The sequence below is a fragment of the Candoia aspera genome, chromosome 17 (genome assembly GCF_035149785.1).
Source record: "Candoia aspera isolate rCanAsp1 chromosome 17, rCanAsp1.hap2, whole genome shotgun sequence".
NCBI classification, from domain to species: domain Eukaryota; kingdom Metazoa; phylum Chordata; class Lepidosauria; order Squamata; family Boidae; genus Candoia; species Candoia aspera.
The window spans coordinates 1410321-1425291 of record NC_086169.1 but is presented as its reverse complement, the minus strand read 5'-3'; the positions used below and the strand labels follow the sequence as shown (position 1 = coordinate 1425291).

The following is a 14971-nucleotide window of genomic DNA, read 5'->3' as shown; positions in this document are numbered from 1 at the left end:
TAGGCCAGAAGTTACAAAATTATTATATTTGTTTCATGCGTAGGCCTGTATAGATGCATTAATAGTCTTAAACTAAAAATAAAGAACGAAAGCTCTTTAATGTGAAGTTGCCTGAATTTCAAATGATTTTTTAAATAAATCGTGATCTCCCAGGGAACCCCGAGTGACCTCTTGTGGAACCCGAGGGTGCCCCAGAACGCTGGTTGAGAAACCCTGATTTAAGCAATCTCTGAACAACAGGCTAATTAAAAGACTCAGTTCCCCCACCAACTGATAATAGAAGGCCTGGGAAAGTTTAAAAGAACGAAAAACACCGTTGCTTAATGTCAGGCCGCTGCACCAGGAAGGCTTTGCAGAATCAGGCCTCCTGGCAAAGATCTGCACCCAGGCTGTGCCAGAGTAGGAAAAGCGAACCCCAGCTGGGGTGCCTAGCTCCTTCGCAGCTCGCTTTTCCAAACTGGGTGTGGCCCCAGCAGATTGCTCTCTGCGTTTTGCAGATCGCCCGTGGTTGCAAGAGAAAAGCAAGGTGGCACATCTGCAAAACAATCTGGAGGTGGCGTTCAAGCACATGCTGCAGAAAAACCACCGGGAAGGCATCTTAGCAAAGGTGGGTATCTGCCAGGGCAGAAAAGAGTCTGCGTCCCACGGGGATTACCAAGCACAGAGTGAATCTTGCCCCAGACATGGCACCTTCCAGGTGAGCCAGACAATGCAGGAGTGTCTCGTTCTCGCCGACTCCAACTCCCATCTCTTCCCTACTCTCTGTTTTTCAGTTGCCGCCCAAGGGGAAGCTCCGGAGCCTCTGCTCCCAGCACGTGGAGAAGCTTTGCTCCTTTCGCCAAGTGCACCCCGTGGTCGTCCATGCCGTCTTTCCACCACTGTACAAGGAGCTCTTCAGTTCAGACTGTGACCCGCTCCAGGGGGGGCCAGGGGAGTAACCCCCTTCTCATGAGCCGAGGATGGACCAGAAATCGCCTCCTGGTCACTCCGAGGTGGGGGCCAGAAGGGGTGGGAGACCCGGCCAGGCACAAAGGAAAGGAACCGGATCGAGGGAAGCGCTGAAGAAGCGGGCAGTCGCCCACCCGTCTTCTGCCCTCCCGTCGGGGATGTCCCGCGTCGTCCTGAAAGAAAAGCAGGCCAGGCCCCCCGTCTCCCCTCACTGGAACCGTTGGGTCAAGGAGGGAGCCCGGTTCATGAAGCACTCCGGATTACCTGGAGGGGTTAGCTGCCCCCGAGGCCCTAAGTGTCAAGGGAGGGCCCTGCGGACACTCCGCGCTACAGCAACCAGGACGATTCCGCCGTGATGTGGTTTCGTGGGAAGGTGGTGTCCGACTTTGCTGCCAACTTGGGCGACCCAGAAATACCTCATTGTGCTGTTCAGCGGCACGAGACATGGCAAAGTTCTTTAGCTTTGTCGCGTGTGTGTTTTCCTTTCCCCGAAAACGAGTTTTTTTTGGGGAAAAATATATGTATATATACATAGACATGGACAGATGTGGTTCTCTAAGATAGATCTTTATTTTTCTGCTACGTCTGTATTTGATAACAACGGAATCCCTGTCTGTTTTCCCCTTTCTTTCTCTCTGTGCTGTGGCATCGCAAACGAGCCTCAGTTTCTGCACTTGGAGTGCATGGTGTGTTGGTCAGGATAAATCTCAGCATCTTACCTGCATCAGAGTGGTGATCTAGAAACCAAACCGGCTGGTTGGCTCCTTGGCGGTTTCCCCGATGGGCTTGCAAAGCCCGTTTGGTTTCCTTTGGAGACGGTGGTGGTGGTGATGACGTTCCCAGGATAATTTTAAATGCATCGGGCAGCAGACGCATTTTCCAAGACCTTCTATAGAGAAGAACTTTTATGATCATTATGATCAACGCCTCCCTTCCGGTCACCTGTGCTTCAAAGAAGCTAACATCTCCCCCTGTCCTGACATAAAATGGCAACAACATCTGGGGTTTGTTTGTTTATTTATTCATCAGATTTATATTACCGCCCCTCTCCCCCAATGGGGGACTCAATCTCTCTAATCTCAGCCATGTCTGTTAAACGTCTGTGCCTCTTTGGAAGGTATCTCTTGGATGTTAACCTGGGAAAGGGAAAAAAATGAACGTGTCAAGCGTCACGTTCAAACGGGCGCAAGGAACAGTCGTGCGGGGCACGTGTTAGTGGCCAAGGCCCGACTTTCCTGCTAAAATTGTTGTGAACCGCCCAGAGTCCCTCCTTGGGTGGGGGAGATGGGTGGTGATAAAATTTGATAGATTAGATAGATAGATAGATAGATAGATAGATAGATAGATAGATAGATAGATAGATAGATCCCTGTACAAGTGTGGGAATAAAGGCCCCATAGAAATCTCTTCCCTGCCTGGATTCTCCCGGGAAGCTATGCCACAATAATGCGACAATCCAGAACAAGCAGCAAGACAATTGGTATTCCTCTGATATTCAAAGCCCAACCTTTCCCCTTTGGCGTCCTTACCTGCAAATGGTTTGGCTTGCAGGGAGGCAGGAATAAATCTCAGCCCCCTTTCCGTCAAGAGCTGTTCAAATGATGCCCCTAGCCGGTTTGCACAGAAACATCTGCTAGGTCGCATCCTTTTCCACTCTCCTTATCTTTTTCTCAGGCTAAGAAAACAGTTTGAAATATTTAAAGAATGTGGGGAGGGGATGCCTTGTAAATACCTGTTTTAAAAGTTTATTTTTTTTTTAAGCTAAGCTTAGAGCAGCTGGTCTTTGGAAAGCGTACGATGGAAAGAGTTTAGTTTACTTTTTAATTTAATTAAACCATGGTGCATATTGATAAGACTGGTTGGTTTTTATTCACTTGCCAGCCCTCCTCTTCCTTTTCTTCTGTTTCGTGAGTTTCCAGGTGGAAAGGTAAATCTGAGCATTTTAAAGGCAATGAATCCCATCCGCGGGAGGGACTTTCCAATTTTGCAATCTGTGTTTCTGGCAAACCATCTTCGTCTTTTAATTATTATAATGTCCATGTTTGAAATAAGTTGCTGAGACGGTCAGAATTCAGTTGCCTCCTTGACATCTCTAGAAATTGAATTTCATAAATGGACCCATCTTGGCTTTAAGGGTCGTGCAGATTTAAGGTGTGGGTGTTGGGAAAGTGAAGAATCTTCCTCTGCCCCAAGAGATTTACAAGCCAGATAGGAAGCCTCCGTGGGCCAGTTTGAGGCCCTGGGCCTTGAAGTCCCCCAGACCTATCCAGAATATTGAATTAAGCAAACTGAAAGGCTGGTGCCAACCAGTTCTAGAAATGAGGGCTAGACTTCGGTTAGATCCAATGAAACAGGCCTAGTAGGGTCCGGTTCGATAACATGGCCGTTGTGTGCAGGTGTCTGCTATTTACAAAGGCCTCCGACTTCAAGCTCCCTACCCCCTGTGTCCAGCTTCAGTTCCCATAGCAAGCTGCAAAGTGCAGAATCGTGGGAGGGCACCAGGTTGAAGAAGGCTGTGAGCCTGACCCCCACCGCTTGCTATGCAGAAACAAAAGGTTTGCGACCACCCCGAGTGGGAGAAATTAAACTGCCATCCTGCAAGACAGTGCCTCTCTTCAGAGCTGGCCTTCAAGGGTTAAATGGAGCCCCCTTGTACAGGGGCAGTGTAGCTGTCGAGTGCCAGGAGCTGGAATCGAGCAATGGGGGGGTGTTTTTAAAACATGGCCCAAAGATTTGTGGATTGCTTTGTACCTCTACAAACGAGGAGAAAACAGCAAAAGACGAATTGCAAAGCGTAATCTAGACAGGAAAGTTCCATAGACAAGGCTCTAAAAAGAGATGCGGCAACATTAAATGGAGCAGCGCAAACACGGGACAGAATCTCACATCCTTTGGGGCCCCTCATTGTCCCCAGATTTTTCCAACGAGGTGTAGCACCTTCACTCAGCTGGTCTCTATACTCAGAGTCCTTTCTTTGGGGTGTTTCAAGGAATAAATACTTTCCCCTCTTCTGTTGTTTTAAGAAAATGTCTTCCCAGGCACCAGTATATGTGCTGTGGATATTCCAACACACGTGGACAGAAAAAGCACATGCACCTGAGCATGTCTTCCGTCTAATTCCCTACACAAGGCTAACCTTGCAGCCACGGGTTTTTGCTGACACCCTTGATTAAGAATCTGAGACCAACACAATAGCATGCGCTGGCCTACGGAACAAGATTAACCCATCTCCTACTGGTTTACAGCCTATATACCCTTCACCCCTGAATAAGGAAAAGCGTGGCCGTCCCCAGCTTGTTTTTGGGGGGATTCGGTGAAGAAATGGGGCACATTCGGTGGGCTTCCCAGAGTGGGAGTCCCAGCCCCCTATGGTTGGAAACAGAGGGCAGGGTTCGATTTTGGACTTGTGGGCCAATCGCTAAATCTCGGGCTTGCCTTTCGCTTCCATTTGCTAGAACGAAAATCAGCTGCTTCGCTTTGCAAGAATGTGAGTGCGTGTTGTCCTGCTTTGCTGCTGTGTGTGCTAAGCAGCTGTTAAAAAAAGAAAAGGAAGAAAAATTACAGAAAGTCGGGAAGGGAATGTTCTCAAGACAGGATGACAGCCACGTGGCTGGGAGAGAAGGAAGTGAGACAGAATCAGACGCGGTTATCAGCCCCAGGTAAGCTGTTCGCTGTTTTCTGAGATACTTACTAGGATCAAAGAAAGTGGGTGAGCTGCCTGCCCTGTGCAGCTTCTCTTTGGAGGGAAGAAGGTGGTGTTAGGTGAATACTTCATTTCATTTTGCAAAAAGCAGCTATCCAGGGGAGGGAGGGGAATGTAAGAAAGTGTTGCAAAATTGCTCGTTCCATCCGGAGAGGGCTGAGCAGAGGATCCATGGGTTGATGTTAACCTGGGGCAGCTTGCTGTATCCCCTTGGCATAGCACAACCGGGACTTGGCACACAAAGGCCCCAGGCTTGGGGGGAAAGGGTGCCTGGAAGAGGAAGGAATGCTTCAGAGCTGGACCGATCAAGGGGAGAAAGGGAACTACATTTTGCGCTGCTTGGATCTGTAGAATTAACGAGGTTCCCTGTTGCATCTCTGCATGTTGGACGCAGCCTCTGAGCTTGTCTCTAGGTGCCCTTTGATGCAGCCAGCAGGAGGACAGAAACATGGATGCCGTGGGAACTAAGTGTTGTCGCAACATCTTAAGGAGTTGGGGCGCTGTTTCAGAAAGAAGTGGGTGGAGAGGGAAGAAGCCTGTGTAGGACCTGGGGGTAAGTTTACATTCACAATTCCTCTGGTTCCCCGGCGCTCAAGGACTCTTTTCCATCCTTGTTTTTCATCTGAAACAAACCCTGGTTTGGAGGGCTGTGAATTGGAGGCGGTGAAAACAGAGAATCGATCTCGGGTGGATTCCTTCCCCTGCCTGGAACGGCGACTACTGCAGATGCCAGGAGCTGCTGCCACTCACGCCTGACACGCTCACATCGTTAAATCCAGACACAGGAGTGCAAGAACGGCAGGGAAAGTACGGGACGATGCGCTGGACCGAACGGCGTGTCCTCGCTCTTCGGAACAGCCGCAAAGTTGTGAGCGGTGAAGCTGTTTGAGTGAGCTGGAAAGAGCAGCTCAGAAGTGGTTGGCAAAAGAAGGAATGGAAAGGGAGGGCAGATGAATGCGCAAGGGGGTGTGTGGAGCCTTGTCTCCCCAGAGAACAAATTTATTCTTTTTAACTCAAAAGTCTTGTATTTGAAGAGCAGGAGGCCCAGTTTATTCAGTCCAGTTCAGGGAGGTGGAGGATGGGATGGGCAGGGAAGGAACACCGGGCCACCGAGTCACATTTAGCGAGTGTGTGTGCATGTCTCCATGTCACTAAGCTACGGTGCAAATATTCTTTTCCCCTCCCTTTCTGTTTTTTAATGGGGGGGTGGGAAGATTTGCTTTCATGTGGGACCGCAGATAAAAACAGAACTAAAAGGGGGGGTGTGGTGTTCTTTTAAAGGAGCTGTTCTGATTTACCCCAGAAAGGAAGCTTAGAGGGAGAGAGAAATGGGCAGATTCTGAGCCTTGGGATATGTTGGGTGTTGGGGTCCCCCCCCCGCAAACTCTGCAGGCCCTTTTATTTCGAGGTGTCACTTTTTCCCCCCTCCCGTGGGAATATTACAGGAAAGGTTGGCCTGCTTTTTCTGCCCAGATCTGGGCTTGGGGGAAGGTTTTCATCCCACTCAAGCAGGAAGGAACTGCAGTCCTTCTGCAGTTGCTAATTCTTCCTCTTTCTTCCTCTTCCTCTTTCTTCCTCTTCCTCCTCCTCTTCCTCCCTCCTCCTCCAGAGCAATGATTTCAGCCCAGTTCTCATTTGGTTGAAGGTGGGAAAATAAAAATAAGTGACTCCTTATGTGTCAGAATAGCACAACTTGCAGGGAGAATCTGTCTCCTTCAAAATAAATTTTTAAAAAAAACCCATTGTGGAGGCGTTTCTGGGAAGACACAGCGCCTCGCCTGGTTCCCACCTGGCGCTCCTCAGTCCCAGATGTTCGGGGGTGTCATTCACGCTGGTTAAGGGACTTCTCTGACGATTCCTCCCACAGTTAACGTTCAGCCACCCCTGAGTGACCCACATTTTATGCAAGGTGACCAGGAGTTTATGAAGCATTGCGGTTTGGAGAAAGGGAGCTGTCCAGCCATTAAGTGGGCAGAGCAGGTTTGAATTTCTGGAAAAAGTCCCAGATGGCTGGAGTTCTGCAAGGTTAAAATCCAGCTGGTTCAAACAGCAGGGACTTGTCGTGACAAGCAGATGCCAACACAATGAACTGTGGCGTTGTGGCAAGCTAAACCGAGCAGCTCTTTAAATCCGGGCTCCTCAATGAGGACTAGCAGTTTGCCCTAACATGCTCCCAGATTAGCGCAAGGATTCTCCCTCCAGAATAAGACCGGGGGCATCTTCAGAAGTCAGAGGAAAAGTTGGGGGTGGGGTGGGGGGCAATGCCAGATGCATTGCTATTCTTTCATATGGAGGAGGGGAAGAAAAGGGGAAACTTCTGTTTTTTCTTTTTTTCCAGCCAGTCTATCCTTGCACCTTGCAGGTGTGGGAAACCCACCCAGGCCTTTAGAGCAGAAAAACCTCCCATCTAAGCACCCTTTGTGCTCCTTCCTTCGCTGCCTCCTCTTCTGGGCCCACTTTGGCTCCATTCGGCTAATTAAATGTTCCCATTAAGATGCAGAGTCCAAGCCAGCGTCTCTGCAGGAGCTATCACGCTGCCGAAGACACGTGCCCATTTTGCATCCCGTTTCCCCCTCCGTAAAGGGCAAGGGCTGTATGTGATGGTGAGGAGGAAGGAACAGCTGCAAATTTTTTCATGGAGGGCGTCTCTTTCCCACCCACCCCCCAAAAAACAACCCCTCAGGTTATTTTTTCACCCATCGATGCTTCATTTAGGGTTTATTTTCTCCCTCAAAGGACTTTTTTCTACTTTTCTAAAAACTGGGACCCCTCTGAATCTGCTACATAGCACCTTCGGGCCCACGTCTCTTGCCAGAGGTCACCCGTGTTACCCAAATTTCTCAACTCCAGCACTAAGCTAGAAAAAATTGGAGCACTTCGGCAAGTGCACAGATTTTTCTTTCCTGCCCTAAACTTCGGCCATCAAGAAGAATTGGCTGCTTGAGATGCCCACAGGCCCCGGCCTGGGAATGCTCCTCCGAATCTCCTGTTGGTGCCCTGACCACAACATTATAAAGACGCCTGAGTTCGTGTTAGAATTATAGTTTGGAAGGTGGGGGGAGAGAGGTTGAAAGTGACTTGCCCGCTGCTTTTATCTGATGGCCAAGATCAAGCCTGGATGTGCCGGTTCCAATCCTGGCCTAGCATCTCTCCCTCTTCTATTGAATCAAAATTTAAACCCACAGTGGATCGCTAAGCCTTGTGGCTTTAATGTCCAGACTTGATCGTCGGTCCTGACCGCCTGTGACTTGTCTTTCTCCATCACCTGCCCCCTCCAGCTGCATCCTTGGCTTCGCCGTCTTTTGTTTTGCTCTGGATGCCTCTGTTTTAATGCACCAGCTGGGATTTTGCCAAGGAGCTACTCAAAAGAAATTGCGTCGCAGTGGCTGGTGGCTGGAGCTGCGCATCAGGGCTGGGCGGGAACAGGGGCCTCCTTTGCAAAGCGCTCTGCGCAAGGATTGTCAGTGGAGGCCTAACCTGGTTGAACTCCAAGCCCAGGTTGTTTGGGACCCCACCAGCAGGTCTTTGCACCAGTTCTGTGTTTAGATTTTCAATCCAAGCTGATCCCGTTCCAAGGAGCCCTGTAAATCAACTTCACCCTGGAGGTCTTTTAAGAGAAGACCTGGCGGTGGAAATACCTTTCCCCCCTTTATTCAAATGTATTAACTATTAATCATCAGCAATAATTAGAGCTAGAGACATGGATAAGAATTCCACTCATCTTTTTACTCCTCCTCCTCCTCCTCCTCCTCAGATCTGGAGTCTCGTTTTCAAGATGGAACAGATGCAGAGAGGTGGTTAATGCACATGAAGTGGGTTTTTTGTTTTATGCTCTTTTTGTTTTTCGTTTTCTAAATGCTGCCGAGGTACCTCCTTGCTCAAAATTAGCCAGGTCTCCCCTCTTCTAAACCTCACTGGCCCTTTCCCTCCACTCTTCTGCTAAACCGTATAACTAGCTAAAACACGGACACATGGTGATAGAGATGGATGGATGGATGGAGGTGGATAGAGATGGATAGAGAGGGATGGATGGATGGATGGATGGATGGATGGATGATGATGATGACGGATAGATGACTAGATGGATGAGATGAGAGAGAGGGATGGATGGATGGATGGATGGATGACATAGATGATGGTGGTGATAATGGTGATAATGGTGGTGACAGATGACTAGGTATATCAATAGCTAGGGAAGGATGGCCTACATACACGCTGCCTCATGTGGAGCGGGAAGGTGGGCAGCCATCCATGGGGTTGGCTCGCGCCTAAGAGCCCCTCCCAGCAGATTAGAATTTTCTAGCCTCTTGGATTTTACATTTATTTATATTGTATTTTATATTTGTAAATTGTTTTATTTTGATACGATTTTAATTGTTTATTGTTATAGTTTTAATTTTACTGTAAACTGCCCAGAGTCCCTCTTTTGGGGGAGATGGGCGGTAGCAAAATTTGAATAATAAATACATACATAGAGATAGAGATAGAGACAGAGATAGAGAGAGAGAGAGAGAGATGATAGATAGATAGATAGATAGATAGATAGATAGATAGATAGATAGATAGATAGATAGATAGATTGATATGATATGATATGATATGATATGATATGATATGATATGATATGATATATGATATAGAACAATTTGAAACTGATTTTTTCAGGGAAGTTTATAAGAACCAGGTATGTTTAACCTAGGAAAAGAAAGATTCAGGTTAAAGGGCTTGGAATATCAGAAAGACAGCCTGGATCTCGCGTCCTGATTTATTTTTTGGAGAACAGGACCAGAGTGAGCAAGTGGAAGAGGGGACCCCCAAGGAAGTGAATTTCAACCGAAGAACACGCAACACTTCCTACTGGCAAGAGGGTTGGACAATGACACAGACTGGCTCTGGAGGCGGAGATGTCTACGTTTTGGAGGCACCTAAGCAGGCATCAGTCGGTTCGCCATGCCTGTAAATTATTCCTGCAGTGAGCAGGAGGTCTTCTCAACCCAGATTGTCAGCTGATAGATCACAAAACTCTCTCTTGATTTTTATGCACGGGGCAAAGGGGCTTTTCAACCATTCTTTAAGTGTGTGTGCTTCGCGTCAGCGTGTGCATGTCTAATCCCCTTCTTTTTCCCAGCTATAGACCTCGGTCTTGCCAAACCGGAGAACCGATCGGGGAGAATCCTGCAGAGTCACGTCTGTTGCAGCCCCAGCCCAAGATCAGATGCCGGCTTAGGAGAGAATGAGGTTTGATTTCACAGCTGTGAAAAGCACTTTGCTCATTGGAGGATGTGCTTCAAGTGGTGAGCATTTAGTGGAAGGGTGGTGGGGAAAATGAGAGGATGCTGTCATGCTCTCCGTTTAAGGAAATTAATTTCACAGACTCCTTAGGTTTCATCACCGTGCAGGACATCTAATGAAAATTCTTGGGGGTCTTCCAGAGATCCACTTCTTCCAAATGCCTCTTTCTAATGAGGTTTCCCCCTCCCCCACTCTACCTGGAGATGCAAAATCCAACTTCAGCTCTCCAATCCGCCCCAAAGGTTAAAAGTGCCTTTTTTCCTTAGGATCTCAAAGATCTGATTCACCACCAGTGGGGCTCCAGCTGAAACGAGTTCGTTTCTCTTCCAGGAAAGCCGGTGGAAGGACTCAGAAAGCCGGTGAGCTCTGATGGCTGACAAAACACAGCTTGGTTTCCCCCGAGAAGAGTTTTCCAGGTTTTCATCGCTGTATGTTTCCATTCACTCCTTCCTTGTCTCAGGAGGGTTGCTTGAGAAGGTCTAACCAGGACTCCTGAATTAAGGGTGGAGGTCACCCCTGGCTTTTCCAGACATCAAGCAAGGAGGAAGGAGACCAGGAATGGAAGAAGGGTGTCCCCCCAGAGTGGTCAACTGAGGTCCTTCTTTGCTCTTCAGCCAACAGGGTTAGGAGGTGTTCCTAAGCTGGTTAAGTCCTGGTTAAGGGTTGCTGCTTGAGGCTCCCTGCCTCCTCTTTGTGTCCTTTCCAGTCCTCCATGTATCTATCCTTCTACAAATATGAGTTCCCTGAGGCTCAGCTTGAATCCTTCCCTTACCCAGGATCTGTGGACAATGATGGCTTGAGAGAAGGTGGTTGACCAAGAGGGCCTCTCGGAATCCACTGGGTGCTGCCCACCCCAACGGGAAGGGGTGCCGAGCAGGCAGTTCCCCACACCACTGCCTGCTTCCAAGGACAGGGTTTTGAGATATTAATCAGACTGATTTCCTGCTTTTTATTCAGGCGTTCGCAGTGGTATATGTCTGCATCGCCGCCTCCTTCCAGTTTTGTCCACAATCACAGCCCTGCTGGGTAGGTTGGGCTGAGAGAGAAAGTGCTGGGACTTCTGTGACTGGGGGGCAGGGGGGGACTTGAACCCAGGTCTTCAACACCTTCCCCTTACTCCACCCTGCCCCTTCTTTTTCAGAAGCCACATTCTAGCGGTTTAGTCAGGATCTCTCAGCTGTTTTTACACCCCAAGAGTCTCTCAGGTGGCTTGCTCACGAAACAAAGCCGAAGATGAAGACGTCCAACTTGAAAACCACAGAACTGCAAAGGTCCCTTTCCAGATGCTCAAAGTTGCCCTTCACCATGGCTTCCTCTTCATCTTTGTCGATGCCTTCTGACTGCAGATCTCTCTGTGTAGTTTAGCTGTGGTTGTTGCTTCAGGAACTTCTCAAGATGTTGATCAGGCCCTCACTGGATTTGCCCTCTGCTTGGGCAAGCCACCGGTTCCTGGTCTTTGTGATTTTGGTCTTCTTGGTGGGACCTGGATGGAGCTGCCCTTTCAGGTGCATATGTTTGGTTCAGGAGAAGGTTGTCCTCTGCAACAGCCGGAACCTGACAGCTGTGCCGGCCAGGATCCCTCCGGATTCAGAATTCCTGGACTTGAGCCAAAATGTCCTCCGCATCCTACATCAGGGCATGTTCTCCCGTCTCCAAGGCCTGAAAGAGCTGGACCTCAGTTATAACATCATCTCCAACATTGAACAGGGAACCTTCAATGGCCTTCAGAAGATCATGACCCTCCGGCTAGCGGGCAACAGGTTGAAGATGGTACCAGACGGGGTCTTTACAGGGCTGCCCAACCTCTCCATTCTTGACCTCAGTGAAAACAAGATCCTGGTCTTCTTGGATCACTCTTTCAAAGACCTCTTCAGTCTTGGGAATCTGGACATACGAGACAACCCTCTGGTCCTGATTTCAAGCCAGGCTTTCAGTGGCCTCCAGCATCTGCGGCAGTTCACTCTGCAAAAATGCAACTTCACCAGCCTGCCAACAGAGGCCCTCTCCCACCTTTACCATCTGGTGGAGCTTCATCTCAAAATCCTCCACCTCAGAGTTCTCCACAACTATTCCTTTCAGAAGCTCCATCAATTAAAGATTCTGGAGATCAACCAATGGCCTTTCCTGACAACTCTGGAGCCTCACAGTCTCTCTGGCTTAAACCTCACTTCCTTGTACATCATCAAATGTGGCCTCCGTGATGTTCCTTATAAAGCCATCAAGCACCTGGCCCATCTCCGTTTCCTTGACCTCTCTTACAATCCCATCTCTATGATCCGTGGAAGGAAGTTGCTGGATCTTTCCCGTCTTCAGGAGTTCCACCTAACTGGTGGCCGACTGACCACCATCCAAGCCAATGCTTTTGAAGGCCTCCTCCATTTCCGTCTCCTCAACGTCTCATCCAACAATCTGCGGACCCTTGAAGAAAGGGTCTTCCACTCAGTGGGGAACCTGGAGGTCCTCCGGCTGGACAAAAACCCCTTGGCATGTGACTGCCGCCTTCTTTGGATCATTAAGAGGCGGCAAAGGTTGAACTTTGAGGCTCAGCTGCCCATCTGTGCTACCAGCTCAGAAGAAGGAGAAAAGGTCTTCCATAAATTCTCCAGCACTCTGCCACACCACTTCACCTGCCGGAAGTCTAAGATTGAGAACAAGATGCTCCAGAAAGTGATTGTTAATGAAGGGGAGCAGGCCAACTTGACTTGCAACAGCGATGGAGATCCACCACCCAGGATTTCCTGGGTGAGCCCTCAAAACCTCACCTTGGACTCAACCCGCAAAGGCCGGACAACAGTCCTTTCTGATGGGACTCTTAAGATTCAGTACGCCCTCCCCGAAGACAGTGGGCTGTACCGTTGCATTGCAAGCAACGTGGCCGGCAACGATTCCATGATGGCTTCTCTCCACGTCCTTGTGCCTTTGTTCAACCAGTCCCTGGTCTGGAATGACTTCAGTCTGCGCAATAAGACTGGGATCTCCCCTCTCTTCTTCATCAACACCAGCATCTGGGTGGGGATCCTGGCTATTGGAATTGTCCCCTTTCTGTGCTCCGTCCTGGTCTGCTTTGCCTTCATTTTCCTCTACAGCAAAGGCAGAGGGAACGTCACCCACCCTGTGATTGACTCCGAGCCCCGTCCCTCCCGAGGGTTCAAGGCCGTCCTCAGCAAATCAAGAGCAGCTCCGAGAAAGCCAAGGTGAACGCTTGACTGTTCTCCCAGTCGGAGGTCTTCATTTCATTCTCTTCCACCCACAGCGTCAAGAAGACAAATTAAGGGAGGCTGTTTGAGAATCTCGGCCATTTCATTGGCTCATGCCAATATGCAGAATTTCTCTGGCCCGGGGTCATAGCAGTGACAAAAAAAAAATTAGCAACAGGTCCAGCACCCCCTCTCTTGCAAATTTGTTTTTTAAAAAAGTCAAAAACTTTTTTCCAAAGTACCGACAAACAGGGAAAGAATTCTGTGATCACAGAAAAAGAAGACATGGATCCAGACGCAGCCAAGAGGCAAGGGCTTTGTCCTGTCACCTCAGCCTAATAAACAAGCCCTGCTATTATTATCTGCACCTGAAACTTCTCGTGTTTTTTTATTCCTGAACTACCCCTGTTGGAGTGCAGCCTGGAAACGTCCCTCTAATTACATTAATCTGAGCAATTCCATTTTTATCCCCCCCGGGAGTCAGACTCAGCTATCTGTAGCCCAAGAGAGAAAGGCTGGCTGGTTTCAGAGGAGCTGAAAGTTTGTAGAAAGTTTTAAAAGCCCTAAAAGGCAGGCTGGCTGGGGAATTCTGGGAGTTGGAGTCCAGGCAGCCTGGCTGGGGAATTCTGGGAACTGACGTCCACATATTTTAAAGCTGCTGAGATTGAGAAACACTGAATTAGAGGAAGGATCTCTGCCCCACGTGGGGAGGTGGGAATGGGGCAGACAAGCACCCCCTTGTGTGTATTTTGGCTTACGGTGATTGTGCCAAAGGTGGCTTTTGAGGATGGGGTCTCAAGGGGTCTCCTATGGGTGTTCAAGGAAGGTACTGCATAGCTGAAGTGAAGCCTAACAGAATATGTGAGCAAGATTTTCAGGGGGCCAAAAGTGACCGCCCCAGAGATACCAGAAACCAGAAATTTTGTAGGGCTTCATAATCAGCGGAGAAGCATTGCAATTACTGGGGGACTGAAGGGTGCCAGATTTTAAAGGGAACACAGCCAAATCCGGGGGTCCTTGCTCTCCCTGTGCCCCCTGGAAATCCGGCCCAGAACTGCGCCCAGGATGAGACATTTCAGACGGGAGAGGGCAACGCTGTAAGCCCTTAAAATGCCAGCAGCGAAAATTAGCTGGCCCGTTTTTCCTCCTTGACGAACGGAGGAAGCGCTTGCAAACAGGCCTGTCACTGCGAGGTTAAGCATTCATTCCAGCCGGCAGCTGCTTAGGAAAATAGGTGGTGGTGCTGGGGGGTAATTATTATGATTTTGCCCAGGCGGGCGGCTTATTCTTGAATCAGCGCGACGCTTCCCCGCTCCTGAGCTGCTCGGCCCGAGCCTGGCGGGCGAGGCGAAGAGCTTTCGCCTTCTCTGGCGGCCCGGCGTCGGCAGGGCTGCAGGCTCACCAGCAGAGGGCGCCCCGCGAAGAGCGCGTGAGCGTTCCGCCGGGCGAGAGGCAGGCAGGCGGGGAGGAAATTGAAGAAAGAGAGGGAAGCGAGGGAGGGAAGAAAGGAAAAAGGGAGGGGAGGGAGGGAGGGAGGGAGGAAGGGAAGGGAAGGGAAGGGAAGGGAGGAAGGAAGGAAGGAAGGAAAAGGAAGGGAAGGGAAGGGAAGGGAAGAAGGAAATTGAACGGAGGGAGGGAAGGAAGTCGAAAAAAGGAAGGAAGGGAGGCAGGGAGGACAAAAGGAAGGAAATTTTTAAAAAGCTAGAAGGAAGGAAGGAAGCCAACATGGCTGATGCTGGTGTCTCTGCTGGTTTCCCTGATTGGAAAACCAAAGAAACTTCAGGGCTGGACTCCAATCACAAGGTTCATTTCTTTGGGCTGAGGCCCCCAT

General features: G+C 49.4%; 3 protein-coding genes across 6 annotated transcripts in view; 2 read left to right on the top strand and 1 right to left on the bottom strand.

Moving 5' to 3' along the window:
* The window catches only part of RORC (RAR related orphan receptor C), a 28692-nt gene extending 26192 nt beyond the window's left edge, over nt 1-2500 (top strand). For 2 of the 3 annotated variants that reach the window (XM_063316901.1, XM_063316902.1), the window contains one exon: nt 498-2500. In XM_063316901.1, the coding sequence (XP_063172971.1) occupies nt 498-910 (413 nt within the window). In that variant the 3' untranslated portion in view covers nt 911-2500. The remainder of the gene's footprint in view (nt 1-497) is intronic. The other variant, XM_063316903.1, reaches the window with a different exon arrangement.
* Nucleotides 2501-5286: 2786 nt separating this feature from the next.
* The window catches only part of LOC134506522 (neuronal acetylcholine receptor subunit alpha-7-like), a 97023-nt gene continuing 87338 nt past the window's right edge, over nt 5287-14971 (bottom strand). For both annotated transcript variants that reach the window (XM_063316743.1, XM_063316744.1), the window contains exon 11: nt 5287-5298. The gene's annotated coding sequence lies outside the window, so the exon portion shown is untranslated. The remainder of the gene's footprint in view (nt 5299-14971) is intronic.
* On the top strand, nt 11248-13224 carry LINGO4 (leucine rich repeat and Ig domain containing 4). Its single transcript, XM_063316950.1, has one exon. The coding sequence runs from the start codon at nt 11339-11341 to the stop codon at nt 13139-13141; it is 1803 nt and encodes a 600-aa protein (XP_063173020.1). The 5' UTR covers nt 11248-11338; the 3' UTR covers nt 13142-13224.